Genomic DNA, 23,884 nt, shown 5'->3' with positions numbered 1-23,884 from the left:
GATTGTTACAAATTTGAGCTCCTACATTTCAAAATAGATTTTTAAATTTTGGAGAGGGTCCAAATAAAATAGAAAGAAATTAAGTTTAAAATTGCCCATTGTTTAAAGGAAGATGAAAGGCTTATATATCTGAAAGAAAACTCAGGAATGATCATTTCTACTTTCAATCTTATATTGAAAGTCACAACACAACTGCATTAGTACAGAGTGTTCTGAAGCCGAAGGAAGACATCAGTTACATACCAATAATTCAAAGAACAGCGTGAAAGAGTTATTTCTGGATATAGGCTTACAGAACCCCCCAGAAAGCAAGTGACTAGGTATATCCACCTCTCTGACAACGTGCAGAGCACTTGATTATACTATGAAGAAAGAGAAAGAGATAAAAGAGGAAGAGATATTGGGTATTTTCACAGATATGTATTCATCTGTTTTTATTCTAAAGCTTCTGAAAGAGCCTAAAAACTAGTGACAGGTAAGCAGCCTTAGAATCTAAGAAACAGACAGATACCACTGTCCCTTTGCCTTCTCCATTAGCCCTCAGAAGGGCTCAGTAAAAATATCTTGAAACTTGACCTGATTTGGTTTTCTCTTTGTGTCACATGTAATTTAACATTTGAGTGTCGGTTTAAACACTTTTGAGAGAATTAACAACCTATAAAATCATCTATTGCATAGTGGGAACATGGCTGCTAAACGGATCCAGCAAAGGAACTCAGATTCAGGTTCTTTTTCAGAAATGTTCCTTAAGTGGCTGCTATATAATGTGGTCAGATGCCAGGAAGAGGTCCCTGCCTCCTAGAAGGCCTCCTCCTACATGAGGAAGTCTTGGTAGACTTCATACTTTACCTACTACCACAGCTTCAGTTACAGATTAAATTGGTCCAGAGAAAAAGAATGAGCACTGAGAACAAATCCTTTGGCAGCAGGTGAGGGTAGTGGGGATAATGACTGAGAGTGCCCTGCATTGATGGGCAAAGAAGTTTGGGGGAAGAAGAGATGAGAGGGAAACAGAAAGGAGAGTGAGAGTTCTCTAGCAGTTTTTCCAGGACGAAGCCTGCTTTCAAAATGTAATACAGTATTCACTTGTAGTCATAGAAGGGATTCCTGATGCACAGGTGAGAACCAGACACCTAGATTTATGGAAAGCATACCAGAATAAAAAACTCAAGTTTCATTCTTCTCTAAAACATTTGCAGTGTGAATGAAAGCGAAGAATAGAAATTTAACACAAATATATTTTATCTTCACACCTGTAATTAAACTTAGTTTCACAAACCATGTCAGGTTCCAAGAACCTAAAATAAATTTCATATTCTGAAAGAAAGTTTTTAATGCAATTTGATTAGTTTGGCTCTAATAGATAAAAAAGAAGAAAAGGAGACTTCTCCCTCTCCTGCCGCTCCCCCCAAAAAAACCTCATACCATATTTGTGATTATTTCTAAACATTTAAAAAAAAATCCATGCAATAGGTTCATTGTTTCATTACTCTCAAAGCATTCCAAGCAATCAAAATAATTCGGATATATTTTTTACATTCCCAATTTTAAACAACTTTTACTGAATTTCAGTTAACATTAATAAAAACTGAAGAAAGCAATTTAAGATATGCAAGGTTTAGGAAAATTATTTCTTATTAGGATATTTCTGAAATGTGCATGTATAGTATCACTGCATACATTAACTATTTAATTGGTGAATTTGTTATAGATGAGATATGTCAAAACCAACTTTTCCATTTAAAATGTTTAAGGTGACAAATTGGCAATTACAACTCCTTTAGCATTATTTCAAGAAGTTTACATACTATGTAATTTGGATTCTACTGCTTCATTTGAGTGACTATAAAGGAGTTTGGGGGTTTTAAAGACTGAGAAGCATTTCTCAAGGTTAGTTTTTCAAACAGAAAATTGAGTGTTACAAATTCCACCTCCCACAGACCAGAATTCAAAACCATTGGTCAGGGGCAAATACCACTGGCTCTGTGTCCTCAGTCACTTCGTGCCATTTCGCCAACTAGGAGCCAAGGTAAGTGTTTACACTTGCTTTCTTCTTGGGTTAGAGAACCTTTTTCCTACTATAACAACCTTTAAAAAAATAATTCAACTTGCTTTAAAATCTCATGGTGAACTTTGACTCAATGGATTGGATTTAGTTTTTCTATATTTATATTATTCTTGAAAAATCCAAAATTCTGAATTAGCTTAGGAATTAATAACATACAGTAAAATAGTTTATCTTAAGAGTCATGACAGATGACAATAAAATTACAGCAATTTCCAATACATTTCTTAAATGAAGTGCCCTGACAGACCACATTCTTTGCCAGTATAGTCAGGCACTATTGATTGTTATTGATTGAACTATTAAGCAAAAGAAGAAAATTATGAGATTTCAGATGTTTAAAAAGTGTAATAATTATACTAGAATCATGCATTTATAGTGTATTTTTGACTAATATATTTTAAAGTTTTATATAAGCATGCATTTTCAAAGTATCATGAAATAGAGTGAAGTAAACAACAATTTCAAAGTTTCAACAAAGTCTATATTAAATACTGATAAAATTACTTGAAGAAAGAAACATATTTTTAACCAAGCACAGATACATGTTCTTCATATTTCTAAGATTTACACTATTGCCTAGGTCATGGTAGTTTAAGGAGATATGTCAAATGCAGGTAAACTAATATATAGATAGTTATAATCAAATGCAGAGTATAAAGTGAGAAAAAGTACCAGGAAGCAATTCTTTGAACAATGCAAGTTGCCAGAAATGTACAAAAAAATGTTTTTAGGTTAGGGTGGCCACTGTTAATGTTTCTCATTTGAATATGGAAGAATGGATCCTGGAAGATTTGCAAATCACTGTTTTATTAAGTAGGACTTTGTTAGTAATTGTATAAAACAGTTCCAAATCTGCAATTCTGCAAAGATCTCTTCAAAGGCAGGTAAAACAGAGGCTTAGTTTAGTCAGTTTGAATTAAAAAATTATTTGAAGAAAGCATAGAAAGGGATAAAAAGGAGCTCCTTGTACTGCTTCTGATTCTCAGAGGAATTTCATATCCTTCTGCCTAAACCTGCTTCATAAAGACTTTCTTTCAAATAACTGAGGTCAGTGTGTCTGCCAGTGCATTCAAGTTTAAAAGTAATGTTTACCATGAATTCCCTTTTATATGTGTGCATGGGTACAAACACCATAAATGCTGTTTTAAAGTAAACCCAAGAAGTATATCCAAATCACAAAACCTTTAAAATTAGACATGTTTGATAAAACAGTTTTACAAATACTTTGCTTCCCCAATAAATAATCATTAGGTAACATTTTTGATAGGCCCAACTTACATGGTTAAAATTAAAATGAGAATTGTTTAAACAAACCAAAATAAATTTAAAGGAGTAGATATAGAACTAAACAACCAAAAGTATAAGATTTTGATTAAATTGACAAGCATGATGTTATCATGAAATAAGAATTATGCTTATTAAAGAATTACAAAGCAAAAGGTTTCTTTTGTGCACAGATCCTCCTTTAAGGGATTTCTCCAAATAGTGCCTTTTACACATACACTGAATGGCCAGATTATTATGATCTCTGAACTCATAATAATCTGGCCACTCTGTGTGTGTGTGTGTGTGTGTGTGTGTGTGTGTGTGTGTGTTTTAGAGGCCCAGTGCATGAATTCATGTATGGGTGGGCTCCGGCCAGCCTGGCTAGGGGGAGGAGACATTGGGACATTGGCAGTTGGCCAGCCTGCCTGCTGGTCGAACTCCTTGTCAAGGGGACACTGCATATTAGCCCTTTATTATATAGGATATACACTGAGTGGCCAGATTATTATGTTGCATAATAACCTGGCCACTCAGTGTATATCCCTATTGATGCTGAGTTTAATCCTTAGATAACTTAGGTATTAAGAATTGAAATAAAACACTAAGGATTAAAGAAAAAATATCTTTTCTGTTATGCTTCATTTAGTTAAGAATAAGTTTTGAAAATATTGCATAAAATATTAACACATGTACATATTAAATGATCTGTATTTTAATAACACCCAGAGCAAATAGAAGTGAAAAGAAAAAATATCCTTATTATTTTGTCTGAAAAGACCTTAGGCTTGTAGTAAAAATAATACTTATGCAATGATAAAGAATTTTAGGATGTTTTCTGTAAAGGAAATATACAAGAAATAGTTATAAGTCCTACTTGTAGGATAAGCCAACTCTGTCTTGGTATTCTCATGTGTAAAACAGTGTGACAGTTATACTGATCAGAATCATCCTCGTCATCATCAATCCTACATTCCAGAGTTGATGAAACAATCTTAATACTTAGGTAATGTAAAGACTTTTGGAAATAAGTATATTACAATCTTTCTGGATGCAGTTTGCACCATGTTTCTTTATAAAAATCAATTTCACTGTATTTACAGTATCTATTGTAAAAATATTGATAGGTTTGCATCTTAATTTGAATATCTGGCATCAATTGTCATCAGAAAGCATGCAAATTATTGTGTTATGTTTATAAATTACTCATGGGAAGAAAGCTACCAGCTTGAGTTCCTCAGTGTTGACATTGATTTATCTACCATTCCTGTTTAAGGCAAACTATCCATAAGTTATTATAAATTAAATATTTATATATGTTAATATTTTATTATTAGGGAAGTTTGAAAAATGAAAGCATTAGCAAGACTTGTTCTGGGACTTGTCATCTTTGATGCTGCTGTGACTGCTCCAACATTAGAGCCCATCAACTATGACTCAGAAACTTATGATGCCACCTTGGAAGACCTGGATGATTTATACAACTATGAAAACATACCTATTGGCCAAGCTGAGGTACTTTTAAAAGCATTGCATTAGGAATTATTGGGGATTGTTTTCTTCAAATAGATTTTTTTATTTATAAATGACATGTTCTGTCATAATAATTTCATATGAACCCTTTCTCCAGAACATGTTCAATGTTAGAGGTTAACATTGAAATAATCTTTTGTTTTATTACAGTTCATTTTATTTCCTCTATATCTTTTCACAAAATTGGGGGATGGGGGAAGAGTAATCAAGTTAGAACAGAAAAAAAAAAGTAGGGGAAAAAGCCATAGGCAGTTAGGAAAAGTAAAAATAATACATATGCAATGATAAAGAACTTTGGGGTGTTTTCTGTAAAGGAAAGAAAATGTCAGATTGTAGTAAATTTGGAAGTAAAAAAAATATAAAAGACAATAGTTTGGAACAGGACAGTATTCCAAGAGCAAATGTGCTTTTCCAAATGACTGATTATCTCCCAGGAGTAATGCAGGCATTGGCAAAGGTACAGTGCACATTTTATAAATTTGATATGATATGTTCCTAATGAAATGTTAAGCTTTTTATGAACTAAAGAATACAGATTAATTTTTCTGAGTCAGAAAACAAAAAGACCTAGAAATTCTGGAGTGTAATTAATGCATTACATTGACAAAAACTAACTAATTACATATAAATAAACCAAAAGGGAAATTACATCAGCATTACAGGATCATAAGATATCTTGGGCAATTGTTCAAATGTAAATCTTTCTTACAATAATGATTTAGAATGACTAAGAAAAATTAAATATTTAGACAGCATATATTTATATTGAATGGAACTTAATTAGGTAATTTTTATTAAGATATAAACAGTCTCATTATTATTTATGTTGACTTATGAAATACGAGGATCAGAATTTCATCATACAATAGCAATACAATAGTTTTAATATCTTCTCCCCTTACCCTATTTTTCTTATTTTTCTCTCCCTATCATTTTATATTTTGTCTTCTTTTTTCTTTTTTTTTTTTTTTTTTTTTTTTTTCCTACAATCCCTACTCTTTCTCTGACTTCCTTACTTTTCAGAAAGGTTTTAGGCTTAACAGCAGATCACTTTTCTTCTGCACATTGGACATGACTCTATTTTCTAAGTCTTTATTTTTTAATATGTTTTTATTGATTTCAGAAGCAAGGAATAGGGAGAAAAAGAGAAAAACAATCACATCAATAATGAGAAATAATCATCTATTGGCTGCCTCCTTCATGTCCCCTACCAGGGATGGAACTGCAACCTGGTCATGTGCTCTCTCCTGGAATCAACCTGTGATATCCTGCTTCATGAGTTAAAACTCACCCACTTAGCCATACCTTCTGGGTTCTAAGTGTTAATATTCACTGTTTGATTCATTTTTCTGTATGGCTTTGATATGGTAAGGAAATTTTCTGTTGAGAATTTATGGTCATTAATAACCAATCTTGCTATCTGTGATCCCTCTACATCTCTAACTTAATGCATCAATGTAGAGTATAAGAAATTTTTCTAGTTCTTATTTCATCTACTATGCTCCATTTTCCCATCTTCCATAAATATTAAAAAAACATACATATATAAATGCATATCTGCAACTGTCTAACAAATTAAATATTTCAATGTAAACTTATTTGTCATTTATTTAAAAAGTGTTTTCTATAAGATCAAAGAGCTTTGGTGAGTACCATAAGTAAATCCTCTATTCTGAGTGGATTCAAGGGACAGCTGATTCCTTTAAGAACAAATGCATAATAATAATAATAATAATAATAATAATAATAAAAAATGTTACTTGAAACCAAGGTTGCTTTGGGCAAAATGTGGCATTAATGAGCTTTATCTGCAGACTTCTTTTAAGCCATTTCTTGCTATCAGGATGCATTTTGCTGCTTAGCTGGCCCTACACATTCTCATGAGATTCTCAAATTGTTCCTGCTACCAAATAAAATAAGCTAATAAATATATCTATTAAAAACTAGAATCCCAGTGCAAGAAATTTGTGCACAGAGGGTGGTGTTCCTTAGCCCTGCCTGCACCCTCTCCCATCTGGGACATCCCTCTCACAATCCGGGACCGCTGGCTCCTAACTACTTGCCTGCCTGCCTGCCTGATCGCCCCTAACCACCTCTGCCAGCCCAATGGCCTCCAACTACCCTGCTCTGCTGGCCTGATAGCTCCCAATTGCCCTCCCCTGCCAGCCTTATGGCCCCCAACTGCCCTCACCTACTGGCCTGCTCTGCCTCAGCCCTCCACCACCATGGCTTTTTATGAAAGGAAGTCAGACATCCGGAAGATGGCTGGCCACCCTGTCTAATTAGAATAATACCCTTTTATTAGAATAGATAATTTAGTATACAACCTTTCCTCAGTACTCATTTATTCTGGAATAACAACCTTCCTTCAAGGTACCAAAAATGTGACATCGTATTCTTATATATCCCAGTCCTTACCTTATACAAGTATCCCTGATTTTCACACAGGTCTCTCTAAACTCAGAATCCTAACAACTGAGGGCTCCAGAGAGCCATTAATAATCACTGTGGTTGATCAAAATATATAATTATCCCTGATTTAACAACTTTTTGTGATAAAATCAGATTAGAAAACCAACTTGTAGATAGATGATATAAAAAGATATACATACTAGAGGACCAGTGCACTAAATTTGTGCACAGGGGAGAGGGGGGGGTGTCTCTCAGCCCATTCTGCACCCTCTCTAATCTGGAACCCCTCAAAGGGTGGATCGGGCCTAAATGGGCAGTTGGGCATCCCTCTCACAATCAAGGACTACTGTCTCCTAATTGCTCGCCTGCCTGCCTTCCAGATTGCCCCTAACCACTTGTGCCTGCCAGCCTGATCACCCCCTAACCACTCCCATCCCAGCCTGATTGATGCCTAACTGCTCCTCTGCCAGCCTGTTTGCCCCCAACTTCTTTCCTCTGTTGGCCTGGTCACCCCTAACTGCCCTCCCCTATAGGCTTGATCACCCCCAACTGCCCTCCCATGCAGGTCTGGTGGCTCCCAACTGCCCTTCCCTGCTGGCCATCTTGTGGTGGCCATCTTGTCTCCACATGGGGGCAGGATCTTTGACCACATGGGGGCAGCCATATTGTGTGTTGGAGTGATGGTCTATCTGCATATTACTCTTTTATTAGATAGTATAGAGGCCTGGTGCATGGATAGGTGTTTCCTTGGTGTGTGGGCAGCCTGGGTGAGGGGCCTGTGTTGATTTGTAGGCCAGCTATGCTCCCACTGACCCAAGTGGTGGCCCTGGTATCTGGGCTTTATTTATCATCTACAATTGAAACTTTGTATCCCGGAGCGGAGCCAACCCTCCTGCTCGCTCCCTGGTGGCAGCCATTTCTGTAGGAATTTATACCTTCTATATTTGAAACTTTGTAGCCTGGAGTGAAGGCCTGAGCCAGCCAGGGCTGCAGAAGCTTGGCTCCCTCCATTGTCCCAGGGCAAGCCTAGCCTCCTGCTATTCCAGCTCTGTGGCTGCCACCATTTCTGTTGGAATTTATTTACCTTCTATAATTGAAACATTATACCCTGGAATGGAGGCCTGGACCTGCCAGGGTGTGTGGAAAGCTTGGCTTCCTCCATTGCAAAGGAAACCCAAGCCTCTCTCCTGCTCTCTGTGGCCACATCTTGATTGGGGTCAATATGCATACTCACTTTGATTGGCTGGTGGGCATGGCTTGTGGGTGTAGCAAAGTGGTGGTTAATTTGCATATTACTCTATTATCAGAAAGGATATATATATATGACCGTACATATATATATGGTACGATCATATAACACATTTAAAGATATAAGCTATACATAATTTTTTTTAAATAGAAGGTTTGTCCAGTAACAAAAATCAATCATGCCCTAACTAGTTTTGCTTAGTGGATAGAACGTTGGCCTGTGGACTGAAGGATCCTAGGCTCAATTTTGGTCAAGGACAATTCTATCAAAATACTCTTGGTTGTGGGCAAATCTTCAGTAGGAGCTGTGCAGGAGGAGCTGTGCAGGAGGCAGCTGATCAATGTTTCTCTCTCATCAATGTTTCTCTCTCATCAATGTTTCTAACTCTCCACCCCTTTTCTTTCCTTTCCATGAAAAATAAGATATATTATAAAGCCAAAACTGGTTTGGCTCAGCGGATAGAGCATTAGCCTGCAGACTGAAGGGTTCCAGGTTCGATTCCAGTCAAGGGCATGTACCTTAATTGTGGGCACATCCCTGGTAGGGGGTGTGGAGGAGGTAGCTGATCGATGTTTCTCTCACATCGATGTTTCTAGCTCTCTATCCCTCTCCCTTCCTCAGTTTGTAGAATTTATTATATAATTTATATTTATTAATATATATATATATATATATATATATATTAATAAATATAAATAATAATATATATTATTATTATTTTTTTTTAATCAAAATCAATCAAACCATTCATCCACCATTTATGGTAAAAAGTCCAAAAAAATATGACAAATAAGATAACAAGAGGAACAAAATTCTAAAGAACTTTAGCTTATATATTAACAAATTATTATATACATTGCTTTACAAACAAACAAAGAGCTTGTATATAATTAATTCCTCATCAGAAGATATGAAAAAAGTCATTAGACCCAGTCGTGTGAATGGATTCTAAACTATGGGTACTCGTGACTTAACTTCTTGAAGGTAGTCTTTGAAATTAATACTCTGGTGACTCCTGGTAAGATTATTTATCTCATCTTTAAAATTAAGGTCAGTTGTTCCCCATGTTCTTGATCCTATGTGATACTTTTTGAATAAACACTGGTAATATACCCAAATATGATACAATTGATGGAAAAATTGATGGTAAATAAAGCACCTGGGAAATGGTGGGATCAGGTTCTTCACACTTGTCCTCAATGCCAAGACAAAGTACTTTCAAGTTACTTTCTTGCTCTTTTTCTCTCTATCTATATCTATTCATTGGTAATAATAATAGTGCTGAATAGTTTTGTTGTGAGAAGTTAAGGAGATAATGCATGTGAAATGACTAGAACAGTACCTGACACATTATTTTAGCCTAACATTAATTTTACTTGTAGAAAGGTCAACTTATATTCTAAAACTAAATTTATGAGACAATTGACCAAATGCTTCCAATGCCAGTTTTTTTCTTATGTATTTTGAGACTTGGCTCCTTAGGCCAATAAAATAGATCTTTTGTTCCAGGCTTTAAATCATTAATCCTCAAGGCTTTTGACATATGTGATAAGCAGAATTCTATGATGTCCCTTAAATGCCCCATCCCCTGGTGTGTCCACACACTCCATAATTTTTCACATCATGAATTTATTTGTAGATCACTGGTAATTAGTTTATGTTTATAATATTCTTTATAAGGTGATTATCTTGGTCAGACAGACCTAAACTAATAAACCTTTAAATCAATGTCTTAAAGTTATAAAAACAAATTTGAAACATAAGAGAAATTCAGTACAAGGGAAACTATTGCAGGCTTTAAAGATAGATGGGTTCACACAGCATGGAATGCAAAAGTCTCTAGATTCTGAGAGAAGCTGATAGCCAGCAAGCTTAGAGGGACCTTAGTCCTATAGATGCATAAAACTCCCAAGTTCCATATGAAGTCACAGACCTGGCCACCACCTTAATTTTGACCTTGTGAAACTCTGAAGAGAGAATCCAGTCAGGCCAGGTCTGGATTTCTGATCCAGACAATTAATAAATGGGTATAGTTTTAAGCTGCTCAGTTTGTAGAATTTATTATGCAGCAATAGAAAACTAATAAAGATGCAATAATTAATTTCTTCTGAAAACCAAATTTGAATTTACTGCTTCAAGGCTTGAATTGGTGAGTTCAATGGTTTAACTGGTCAATTAGCCAAACTTGAGTTTTTATTTTAATTAATGTTATAAATAAGATGCAATTATAAGCCATATGATGAAATATAGATTATGTTTTGCTTTCTGATAAATAATAATTAATCTTGATTGAGTGCTTATAATGTGTCAGATATTGTTCTAGGCATTTCACATTTCACATTATCTCCTTAACTTCTCACAACAAAACTATGAAACACTACTATTATTACCAATGAATAAAGATATAGAGAAAAAGAGCAAGCAAGTAACTTGAATAAGATTGTACAGATACACAAATCATAATGATGTTATCTTCTCATATCAGAAAATAATCTTTAGCAGATTAATAAAGGAATATTACCACCCTCCATTTTCTACCATTTTGTAAGTTGTTCTTTTGACTTGATATTGGTTTTAGTTTAATTGAATGTCAAGTGCTCCAACACTCCTAAAAGAGAAAGAAAGCCAGTCTTTTATGGGTGAGTACTGTGAACTAGAAGTAACCTTTACTTCTAATAATTACTTAACTCTATATTATCTAATTACTATAAGGAAGAATGGCTTACAACTCACTACTTCAAAGAATAATTGCGAATAGCTAATCTCCAACATATACCTAAGTTATGGGCAATAACATAAGTGTGTATTATTTTATTATCCTTACATATATAATAGCATATATACAGGGTAGAGCAAAAACAGGTTTACATTTGTTCATATGGAAAATAATGCAATTAATAAATAATAACACAAGGATAAATTCTGTGTTTCATGTACTCACAACTATAAACTTACTTTTGCCCTACCCTGTATATATATTACATATTTGGTGGCATAGGATCCAAGGAAAATTTTGTTATTAGCCTTAAAGAGTTCATCAGAAAACCATATAGTTTAAGATTTCGTGTTTTTTGAGTGGTTTAAATTGAGATTGTGTTTTTGACCAAGGTAGGAAGTTGGCATTTCCAAGTTTATGCATATTTTGGGAGTTATAGATTGTCCGTGCTTCTTAAGTATAAAAAAAAAAAAATTATTTCTGCTCATTACTAATTTATTTTACCCAGAAAAGGTCTCAGTGACTCTGCTGAAGAAAGTAAACTTCCATCCCTAGAATAAAATTTTCTTGGCTCCATTCAGACCATTGGACTTCGGCTCACCTATACGGCTTACCTATTCTATATTATTTTAGTCTTCTACAATTTCTTTTACTGAATTGTGTTCCTGAATCTTCAAGAAACATCAAGAATGTTATTCTGCAGCCCTAGCCAGTCAGGCTCGGTGGATAGAATTTCAGCCTGCACACTGAAGGGCCCCAGTTTCAGCTCTGGACAGAGGAAAATATCTTGATCGGAGGCTCCGGGCCCTGGCTGGGGGCATGCGGGAAGTAACCAATCAATGTGTCTCTCTCATGTGGGTGTCTTTCTCTGTCTTTCCCTCTCCCTTCCACTCCCTCTGAAAATCAATGGGAAAAAATATTCTCAAGTGAAGATTTCAAAGAAAGAGATAGAGAGAGAAAGAAAGAAAGAAAGAGAGAGAGAGAGAGAGAGAGAGAGAGAGAGAGAGAGAGAGGGAGAGAGAGAATGTTATACTGTGGACTTGTGGAGTCCATGGAGCACACTTGATAGCATTTGTTGTAAGAGTGTGGAGGGCATTGACAATGATACCACATAGTGCTCTTCATGAGGATGTGGAGGACAGATTTCTCTCAGGCCTCAGTGTAAGAGGAGCTGCAACTTTAAGGAATTTTTCTTTTTCTTTTCTGTGCTCTACCTCTTGTAACTTAATGTTGTTGTCATTTTGCTCAGAATCCTGGAGCTTGATTTTGTCCTCATTCTTCCCTGACTTCATATTATTTCCCCCAACTTTCTTCTCCTGCGATCCTTATCTCCACATATAAATTTCTGAGGTAGATATGAGATGAGATAAGCTATATGTTAATAAATCAACAAACATAGCTAATAAAACATATCCTATCTAATAAAAAAGTAACATGCAAATTATCTATCACTCCACTATACCCACAAGCCACACCCACCACCCAATCAGGAGTGAGTATGCAAATTAACCCAACCAAGATGGCTGCAGCCATGGAACAAACAGGAGTCTTGGGTTTCCCAGGCAATGGAGGAAGCCAAGCTTTCTGCACTCCCTAGCTGGCCAAGGTCTCCACTCAAGGCTACAAAGTTTCAATTATAGAAGATAAATATTTCCCAACAAAAATTTCTGTGGCCATGGAGCAAGCAGGAAGCTTGGTTCTGCTCAAGGCCACAAAGTTTCAATTATAGAAGATAAATAAATCCCAGATACCAGGGTCTCCACTTGGGTTACTGAGGGGCATGACCGGCCTACAAACCACCACAGGTCTTTTACCTAAGCCCCACGCCCCAAGGGAACCCCCACCCTGATCCAGGACACCCTTCAGGGCAAACCTTCAGGACACCCTTCTGGGCCCCCACCCTTGCCCCAGGTCTCTATCCTATCTAATCCTATCTAATAAAAGATAATATGCAGATTGACCATCACTCCAACACACAAGATGGCTGCCCCCATGTGGACACAAGATGGCCAGCAGGGGAGGGCAGTTGGGAAGGACCAGGCCTGCAAGAAAGGGCAGTTGTGGGCAATCAGCTCAGCAAGGGAGGGCAGTTGGTAGGGACAAGACCTGCAAGGGAAGGCAGTTGGGGGTGATCAAGCTTATAGGGGAGGGCAGTTAGGGGTGACCAGGCCTACAGAGGAGGGAAGTTGGGGGTGACCAGACCTGCAGGGGAGGGTGATTATGAGCAAACAAGCTGACAGGGCAGCAGTTAGGCATCAATCAGGCTGACAGGGGAGTGGTTAGGGGGTGATCAGGCTGGAAGGCAGAAGTGGTAAGGGGTAATCAGGAAGTCAGGCAGGTGAGCAGTTGGGAGCCAGCAGAACTGGATTGTGAGAGAGATGTCTTACTGCCCATTTAGGCCATATCCTACTGGGATCCGGCCTAAACAGGCAGTCTGACATCCCTTGAGGGGTCCCAGATTGGAAAGGATTCAGGTAGGACCAACGGACACACACCCCTGTGCACAAATTTCATGCACTGGGCCTCTAGTTAATAATAATTGACCATTTTTTCTCTCGGAGAAAATAAGTAGATAGTTTAAGAAACCTTCTATTGAAACAAATTCTGCTTTAAAATATCATTTGTAGATGAAGAGGCTTCATCAAAAGAATATAAATCAAATTTAATAGAGTTGTAGGAATGAGAGAGCTCAGTGAAGGCAGCTGTAATTAACAACTGCACTGATTTCTTTCCTCTTGTCATCAAGATAATATGGTACCAGGCAAAATAATTTCATGATATATGTTGATATCCTGTAACACCAGAAATTATTTAGATAGACTCAAATTAATTTGGACTACTTATAGAAATCAATGTCCAGTTTAGATAATGAAATATAAAAAACATCAAGGTAATTATTATACAAACTCTCCAGGACACCCACCCACCCAAAGAGCCAAAGAATAGCTCTTGTGACATCTGTTTCATTCATTTAGTCTCTTTTGGAAATTCACCAACAAGCTTGAGGACTGCTCTTCAACAAAACTGTAAGTATTGTTAGGTTTTCGTGTAAGACTCTTGCTGTAGCGTGGATAGGTGTGATTGGTGAGTTAACCATTTGTGGCTACCAGTTACACCAAGACTATAACAGCATTTTTACTTTCTGTACAACAAAGAAGCTTTGTAAATAAAATCTTAACACTTTGAAAAAAATGAAAATAAAAAGGATTCATTTTGGATAATTTACACAATATGTATCAAAGTTTTAAATATGTGGTTTGCATATAAAACATCTCTTACTGGAAGAAGTAACTTGTTAAAGTTTTAATCAACCTGAATTAAATTTGGGTTTTAGGATATGGTGGGGGGGGAAAAAGCAAAAAAAAAAAGCTAATCTTTCTCCTCATCCTTCTTCATGAAAGAGGCTCTGGAAGACGGGAGGGGATAATTTTACTGATGAGCTTTCAATATGTTATCTGATTGATATTCCATATGTTTCTGTTAAAACCAGTGATAAACCATTCGAAAAACTTAAAAAGAGAGAGAGAACCTTAAAAAAAGGGAAGCACAGAATATACAGTTATGTAAGATCAGAAAAAAAGAACACTAATAGAATTTGCCAATGGCATGTTTGTGTTTGAAGTTGTATAACACATTATTTATGAAGCCACAAACCTAAGTTAAATCTCATAACTATCCCTTAAAATAAGACATGATTATTATTATTACTGTTATTATTTTTATGAGCAACAGAGGATCAGAATTTTGCCCAAGGTTATTCAGCTAGTAAGTTTCAGAGCAAAATTCAAACCAGATTCTTTTAATGCCAGACCAGAGAGACTTTGGCACTAAACACCTCCATTCTTTTCCTGCTTCATCTCTTTAATCTTTAATTTTGTTAGCTGTGTCTCATATTGAGGTTTCTTTTCTTTGAAATTAAGTAATTTGATTATTAGGAATCAGAAAAACAAGAATTTTCTAGTGATTACAATGAACATAATATCTAAGCAACTCTTCAGCTGTCAAAGTATTTAAGGGAGAGAGAGGTAAAATGATCCTTCTGAACTGAAAGCTGCTTTGTCAGAAATATGGGGACTGAGCAATCTTTGCCAAACTCATTTCTTCCTCATCCATTTTCAAGATAAAACAGAAAATAAGATACAGCTTTCTTTGCCAGTGCTCATGGTCACATTTCTTTAGATAATTAATATGGACCACTTAAATCACTTTGAGCACTGGACTTACGTTTAAAGCAAAATTCCATTGGGCTTAACATATCTGCATGCTAGTGTGAAATCCATAAGGATATTCTCCAGTAACCCAGGATGAACAGTTTGGAGCCCTTTAATATGTTTGGAAAACAATCATTGACATAATGGTGACAACACAAAATAGCTTCATTATTTATTTTCAACTGGTGGGACAATTTGGGAGAAAGAGAACTTTTAAATTCTGTTTTGTTTAACAAAAAGTTTAGTCTATGCTAGAATAAAAGTCCAGATAACATTCTGGATTTAAAATGCTTTAAAGAGAGGGCAGAGAGACAATGAGAGAGAGAGAGACAGAGAGAGAGAGAGAGAGAGAGAGAGAGAGAGAGAGAGAGAGAGAGAGAGAGAGAGAGAGAGAGAGAATGAATTTACTGGCACAGTGGGGATCTTAAATTAAGTAAATAAATGGATAAGAACAATTTCTTTCCAATCTGGTTTTACCTGGGCTTAAACCATTAATGCACATCCACTGCAAAGATGGTGAAAGAAACCACTGGCTTTGGGTTTGCTCATGTATGTACCTATTCTATACTTGGGAGGCAGCTTTTCACAGTGTGTGACATGGGTTCTGGAGTCATATTCCCTTTGTGTGAGTCCCAGGTCTGTCACAGAAATTGTGTGGCTTTCGGCAGTCATATAATCCTCCTGAGTATCAGCTTCCAATCTATAATATATCTAGTGAACATTAAATAAGAAACTGGTACACTGTTTAACTTATAGCCTTGAAGTCTTTCCAATGAAAGCAATACGATTTGAGCTGGAATGAAGGCTAACTTCATTAGGTAGGGGTTCACTTTAGATCCATTTACCAATCTTTTGCTGAGGATGAAGAGTAGGGGCAGGTAAATAAGACCAAGTTCCTCCTTGTCCCTCAGCACCTCCCAGACTAGTCATCTTATAAACATACTATTTCCATACAATAGAAGAAGTAAAAAATGTAAACAAGATCTTTAGTCACCTATTGGGACATAAGGTTTCTATGAGTTCCATTAAAAAATGCACATATATATGTTGAGAATGTATGTCCTCAGATTTATCATCAGTCACAGCCTTACAACAAATCTGAGATATAATTTATTACTTCCATTTATTCATATGTTTATCCACCACCTTTTTTGAACAATATTTAAGGTTACTTAAGAAAGAAATGCTACAGTGTGTACAAAAATAGATATATAAATATATAAAATAAATATAAATCTCAATAAATACAGATAACATATCCACATACAATAATACTGCATTGTATAAAATATATAATATAGATTTTATTGCATTTTATTGTACATAATAACATATATTATTTATTATTTATTATGTTTATGCTATATTATGGTATAAAATATAAATTAAGAAAATGAGGCAAGTTAAAAATAAGAGTTGGGAATATACTGTAATATGAAACCAAGAATCAGTAACATATACTATTTTGTGTTATAACACATATGAATATGTGTGCTATTAAAGTTTTTCTAAGAAATAAGTATTAGGTTTTAAGGGACCAGATACATGCTCATCCTAAACCCTAATTAAATTCATTGTCAGTTGAGAGACAGAAATGGGGCTCAGACAAATGAGTTTAAAGTATCTTTCTTATATTGCTGATAAAATCTAGACTGAAATGTATGACTTAGGTCTGAAGCAACTATGAGATTCCTAATACAAAACTCCAGACATAGACTAGGTAACGGGTTCCAGAAAATGTCACTCTATCACAGGCCTCAGAACAGTGCCTGATTCAGTAAATGTTAGTACATGCCTGGAGGGGCAAAACAGAAAGCATGCTCTCAGCGGGCAGGCAACTACCTGAAATTGGGCGAACTGCCTAGGCCTATTCTTCCACTCACCCAGTCATTTTTCCTTTTCCAGGAAGGGTGAGTAAAGGAGCCAACAGAGGATGCACCCACCTCCCAGAAGGGTCTCTTTTCAAGCCATCAGGCTTAATCATGGCATGCAATACTGCTCTCACCTTCAAGAGAGAAAATCAACCTCTTTATTAGACAGTCATGCTCATACCTTCCTGAGATCTACCCCCATGCCAACTACCACTTGTACATATCCCCTGGCAGTCTGTAGATTTTGATTGCAGATGTCTCTGACATGGATCTGAGAGCATCAATGAATTTATCTCAAAGAACTCTTGGTTCTTAAGATTAACCTTTCATTCCCAGCTCTTTGCTCCATCTCAAATTATATCAAGCCATATTATTTAGTAACAAAGCTTATGAGAAGTTCTGCAAGAAAATCAAATGCAAAGTAACTATACTCCAAAAATACAATTACAGAAACATAATGCTGACACAAATTTATATATAACTCCCTTACTTCCATGAAGTTTTTGAGGAAAGATAAAAGACTACAGATTAGCATCTCTTGCAAATTAAAGTAAAAACTTATTCAAATCTAAAGAGTTTGAAGTATGAATTCAGAATTGCTTGCCTTGTGATTTAAAAGTCCAAAGAATATGTAGTCCAAATACCACTTCTCCATTTGCTTTTGTTTCATCTCAGCTAGACAGATCCTTAGTGCTTGAGTCAAGCTGGATGTTTTTTAATAACTGTAGTCTGAGTGGACTTTTCCAGATACAAATGTACTTCCTTCAGGGGCACATACATTATTAGTTCACTGCAAAGTCTCCCATGATCTTGATATTTAAAGAGAATGAAGCATTCATTGCACACATATTATCCCAACACTGACCCTAACCCCCATCAAATTTAAAGAACAAGTTAATTTGACTCTCTATATTAGTTATTATAGGCAAAAGTAGAACCCCAAAATCAATACATAGTGCTGCTAGAGACCCACGAAGACTTGGTGGAAACTGAGGCTATAGCCTCATCCAGATGTTGGTCAGCTTATGTTCATTGTTTCTAGTCTGTAAACTTTGAGCTCAAACACAATTTGGAGAACTTTCCCATCAGGAGTTCCATTTTGGCCCTATTTTACCATTGTTAAAGGAGTCATTCTCAAAGTGTGATACCTGAACTGCCAGCATTCTCATAACCTGGGAGAAGGTTAGGAATGCAAATTCTCAGGTCCCACTTCAGACCTAATGAATCCGAAACTCTAGAGGAGGGGCCAGCATTGGGGGGATTTAACAAACCCTCTGCTCATTCTGATGTACAAAGGATACAAGCAACTCTGAATTAAGAAACCACATGGCTTTCATCGCAGGGTAGCACTGGAGATATTCCTGTTTTCAAGCACAGTTTTTAAGCATACAGTGGCAGGGCAGGCCCAGTCACCAGGTCCACTGGAAGCTTCTTTCTGATTTTATTTTCTGCATCCCCAAATCCATTTTTCTGCAGCCCTGGATTTCTGGCACCTGATGCAGCATGGGCTTTGTGTCTGTCAAGTGACAGGCTCTCTTGGAACCAAGAATTTTCAGTGTTTGGGGTGGGGGATTCTGCAGCCTGGAAGCCATGTGCCCCTCTGGCTTCCACCTTTGCCTCCTGCTATGCAATTCACAAAATTCACCTCCCAGGGAGTTTCTATGTTTCCCAGTGATATTTTTCAGTTGAAGAATCAACCTCAGCAGATTCCTGAACTGACACGGATGTTTCTGTGTAGCTCTTGGGATGTTAATGAAAAACAATCCTTCTACGATATTCCCACCAAAAGTTAACATTTCACTGCTCCAAAACTTAATTAGCATTTGTCTCTGACATCTCGGTCTGCAGGATAAATTTCCCTTTTAGTGTGGTGGTTTGCAACCTTGGCCATATATTTGAATCACTTCTAAAGTTTTTAAAAATCCTAATGCCTGGGCCACACCCAGACTATTTCAATCAGACTCTCTGGGGCTAGGTCTCAGTTTTACTGTTTGACTTTGCTCAGCTATTCTTGCAGTGTGAGTCATTTACTATTTTTGTTTAACCAGTTTAATATGCTTTTCTTATGAAAAATATTTTTATTGTTGGTAGCATAACAGATGTCTCCCATTTGTCCAGCTCCTACTCCCCACTCCTAAGCCTTCCCTATACTATCATCTGTGCTCCTGGGCCTTTCAATGCAGCCCATTTACTTCTCTAGTACTGTGTGCTAAATGAGTGCCTTCTCTTCTCTTACTGGTCTGGACTTTTGTTTTTCTAACATAGTCCTCTAGATTTTGTCTTGTAGCATATTTTATGGAGTCAGATAAAAAATGAATAAATTATAAATAAATTTGCCAAAAGTAACATTGTTCAAGGAACTTTTAGAATATATTCATTTTTCTGAGTTATATAATCTCCTATTATCTAATTTTCAATCCAGGATTGGACTTGGCCTGTCGTATTGTCCTGCCTAGCCCTTCTATAATATGCCTAAGTTTCTCTGGATCTTTCTGAATTCCATAGATTTCTTATTCTGACACTCCTAAGGCAAGTAAAGAATTTGCTAGGAACAGAGAGGCTTATACTGTGTTTGTTAAGGTCCATACACACAAGCATTAAAATCATTAAAAAATCATTGCTTGGTAATGTTGCTAACCATCGGATTATACAAGATAAGATACAGATAGGTGGTCCTAAAGGTTAATCACAGTGATGTCATGCCAACCTCAAACTCAATGTGGTCTTTAAAGAGGTAAATGGTATATAAGAAAATATAGATTTTTTACATACAACACATATGAGAAGGACAAAGAAAATATATCTAAAAAATGTTGCAGCTAGGTCAAATAACTTTGTAAGTGTGTTTTCTTTTTATGGGAGTTATCAAAACTTTGATAAAAGACGTATATATGAAAAAGAAATAAAATCTTGGATGATTAGATAAAAATCCTCTGCTATAACTATATGGAATCTAAAACATATATAGAATGGAGATTCAAGGGGATAAATTCCTTTTGGTATTTAAAGAAGAAAGGAGTATCATAGAATCTAATAATTCTTCTCCTATTGGCAGAATGATTCCTATCATGCTAATCAGCACAAAAATATTATAGATGATAGGCAAAAAATTTAGATATTTTTTTAAAGAATAGTTTATTGATTTTTAGAGAGAGAAGAAGGGAGAGGGAGAGAGAGAGAAACTTCAATGTGAAAGTGCAACATTTATGGGCTGCCTCCTGCATCCCCCCTACTTGGGATTCAGCTCATAACTTTGCCACGTGCCTTCACCAGGAATTGAACCCTTCGGTGCATGGAACAACGCCTAACCAACAAAGCCACATTGGCCAGAGCAAATTTAAAGATTTTACTCCTTAGAAATCAGCCCTTCCTTTGCCTTATGCTATTATAGAGCTGATTTGCCTAGAGTAATTTGCCCTGGCTCTATATCATCAACAATCTTTGGTTTGTAAATTTGTTATTGACACTAATACAGATGTCCTCCAAACCTCCCCCATCTTTATCCACCTCTACCCAGTACCCCCACTCCCAGCCCCCACTCTCCAGCCTCCACCACACTGTTGTCTGTGTCTATGGGTTATGCATATACATTCTTCGGCTAATATGTTCACCTTACTTCATCCAGTCTCCCCACCCTTTCCCCTCTAACATCTGTCAGTCTGTTCCATGCCTCTTGTTCCATTTGTGAATCAGCTTTTTATGTTCATTAGATCCCATGTATAAATACAATCATATGGTAATTGTATTTTTCTGTCTGACCCAATACTCTCTTTTTTTAAAAATATATTTTTATTGATTTTTCACAGAGAGAAAGAGAGAGGGATAGAGAGTAAGAAACATTGATGAGAGCATCATCGATCAGCTGCCTCCTGCACACCCCTTACAGGGGATGTGCCTGCAACCACAGTACATGCCCTTGACCGGAATCAAAAACCAGGACCTTTCAGTCTGCAGGCTGATGCTCTATCCACTGAGCCAAACCGATCCCCGCTGACATAATACTCTTTAGACCCATCCATGCTGTCACAAAGGGTAAGAGCTCCTCTTCTCAAGAAAGTGCAGAGACTATAGAGAATATATCGGTGGCAATGAGAGGGTTCAGGTAGGCACTCTTTTGAATTTGTTTAAAATAATATGCCTCTGAGAAATCAAGCCAGGCTTCTAAAATTATAAAATTTTGCAAGGCTTTACCGCTGATACTGAGCAGTAGGAAAAAAATTAATGCTAATGTAATTATTATCCCTTCCAAAGGCAATTAATTGGCTCTAAGTTGCTCCTCCCTGGGGTAACCTCTATAAATACACGTTTTTCTATGATAATATATACATCATCATCATCTTTATCACCAGTGAATAGCAGTTTTATGCAGAGAATTTCTGCATATTAAAAGGCATGGTTTATTATATTTTGTGATTCAATAAAGGCTGTGTTAGAAGGAACAATTTAGTTTATGTTAGGATGAAAAAGATAAAAACTTAAAAAAAAAGTAATACTAAATTACTCCAACATAAAAATAAAGAGCTAAAGCTTGGAAGGATCAAATTTTTTGTTTTTCAGTCCAACTGCTTTGTTTCAATTACTGTGATGGACTCCCCGCCCCTGTCCCCTTCTCATGAGATTGCTGATTTCAGCCTACACTAAATTGTCCTTCTGGCATCCTTACATGGGGAACAAGGACAATAAGGGTAAAGGGAACATGAACTGACTCAGCTTTTAGATAATATTGCTACAGCCTTTGCCAAAGTTCCTCACCAACATTATTTGGGAAAATTCAATTAGAACTAGATGATACATTTATGAAAATTGGATAGTGAAAACCTATTAAGTATCTGGAGCCTAAAGGGATGATGATGAATGGAATTCTGCATAAACTGGGATAAAACTGACATGGGAAATCTTTCAGAGAACTAAGAATCATTCTGGCAACAAAAATAGAGAAAATAAATATATGAACAACAATAAAAAAAAAAAAGGGGGGGCTGAGGTTGCAAAAGAAACATAGCCTAGAGAGGGTATGACTACAGGAAACATTCACATTATCAGCTATTGTTACTTCTGCATTGAATTTTTTAGTTAAACATTGCATTAAATACAATGAAGCATTACCATCTAAAGTTATGAATTCATGAAGAATAACAACAATACCTTAGGATATGTATTTACAAAACCTATAAAGAGCATTTATATTTTTTCATAAATCTATATATATAATATTCTAGCAAGTCAATATCAAATGTTATGATTTTATATTATTTTGATTTAAACAGAAAATCATGAATTTTGGTCTTTGGCCTGAGACATTTATTAATTATATAGATTTATTTATTTATTTATTTTAATATATTTTATTGATTTTTTTTACAGAGAGGAAGGGAGAGAGATAGAGAGCTAGAAACGTTGATGACAGAGAAACATCGACCAGCTGCCTCTTGCACACCCTCTACTGGGGATGTGCCCACAACCAATGCACATGCCCTTGACTGGAATCGAACCTAGAACCTTTCAGTCAGCCGACCGACGCTCTACCACTGAGCCAAATCAGTTTCGGCTATATAGATTTATTAATTTTTACTTCATTTAATAAAATACTGGTATTCAAAAGTAAAGAAGTTCAAATATGGTTAATTTATTCAAATTTGGTGGTATAATATTTCAGGAAGTACTACACCAAGAAACCAAGCTAAAAGAACAATTGCTTGCACAGTAGAAATCAGAGAGAATATGAAAGACACACACAAAAAAGTACATTAATTTTTTTTTCTAACGTTAATGGCATGTGCTAGGTAAATATTGATAGTAAAAATATTCTCTCAGTATAATTAGAAAATGGATAAGAAAACAAAATTTGAGAAGGTCTATATTAGGGCAAATTACATTAGCAGCTGTAACAAACAACTCCAAAATCCCAAGGGCTTGACAAAATTAAAAATGACATGTTGCTGACTGGACTGTCCAGTACAGGTCAATAGGTTTACTGTCCTCCCAGTGGTTATGCAAGAATTCAAACTTCTTTCGTGCTACACTTTCCCCATCTTCACTTTAAGACTGTGGGTTTACAGTGGTATCTTCTGTTGACAGACTGAAGGAAGGAAAGAATGTAAGGAAAGTATACTTGTGCCTTTCTGATTAGGACCATATGTGGCATGTTACTTCCTCTTCTGTTCCATTGGCCAGAACTTACCACATGACCCAATCTAGACTCAAAGAAAGTGGAAAATATATGTTAGTTGAATCCCCAGGAGGAAAATGAAACAGTTTGGTGAGTGAATGCATGGAATTGTCTCAGCCATCATGTTTCAATAGGCTGAAGTTTCATTCTGACATAATATTTTTCACAAAAGCGAGAGAAAATTATAATAAATGCTGCTTAAATTCTACAACCCACCTCTATTAATATTATGTGATATTTTCATACCTGTCAATTTCAGGGGAAGATTGATTGACTGCCAGGTGTCCCCATGGGGCTCCATGGCCCTGGTACAGTCTTCAGCCTTCAGGTTCATCCATGATCAGCTATGATCAGATCAGACTGTAGGTTGATAAATTATACTTGGCAAAAAA

The 23,884-nt window shown here is 36.2% G+C and overlaps 1 protein-coding gene across 1 annotated transcript in view; it reads left to right on the top strand.

Moving 5' to 3' along the window:
* Positions 1–1,942: 1,942 nt before the first annotated feature.
* The window catches only part of EPYC (epiphycan), a 43,487-nt gene continuing 21,545 nt past the window's right edge, over positions 1,943–23,884 (top strand). Inside the window, exons 1-2 of the mRNA XM_036456895.2 lie at positions 1,943–2,029; positions 4,669–4,846. Coding sequence (XP_036312788.1) covers positions 4,682–4,846 — 165 coding nt within the window. The 5' untranslated portion in view covers positions 1,943–2,029; positions 4,669–4,681. The remainder of the gene's footprint in view (positions 2,030–4,668; positions 4,847–23,884) is intronic.

The sequence above is a fragment of the Pipistrellus kuhlii genome, unplaced genomic scaffold, assembly GCF_014108245.1.
Source record: "Pipistrellus kuhlii isolate mPipKuh1 unplaced genomic scaffold, mPipKuh1.p scaffold_m20_p_3, whole genome shotgun sequence".
Classification (NCBI taxonomy): domain Eukaryota; kingdom Metazoa; phylum Chordata; class Mammalia; order Chiroptera; family Vespertilionidae; genus Pipistrellus; species Pipistrellus kuhlii.
Note: the sequence above shows the minus strand (reverse complement) of the source record. Positions and strands in the feature narration are given on the sequence as shown.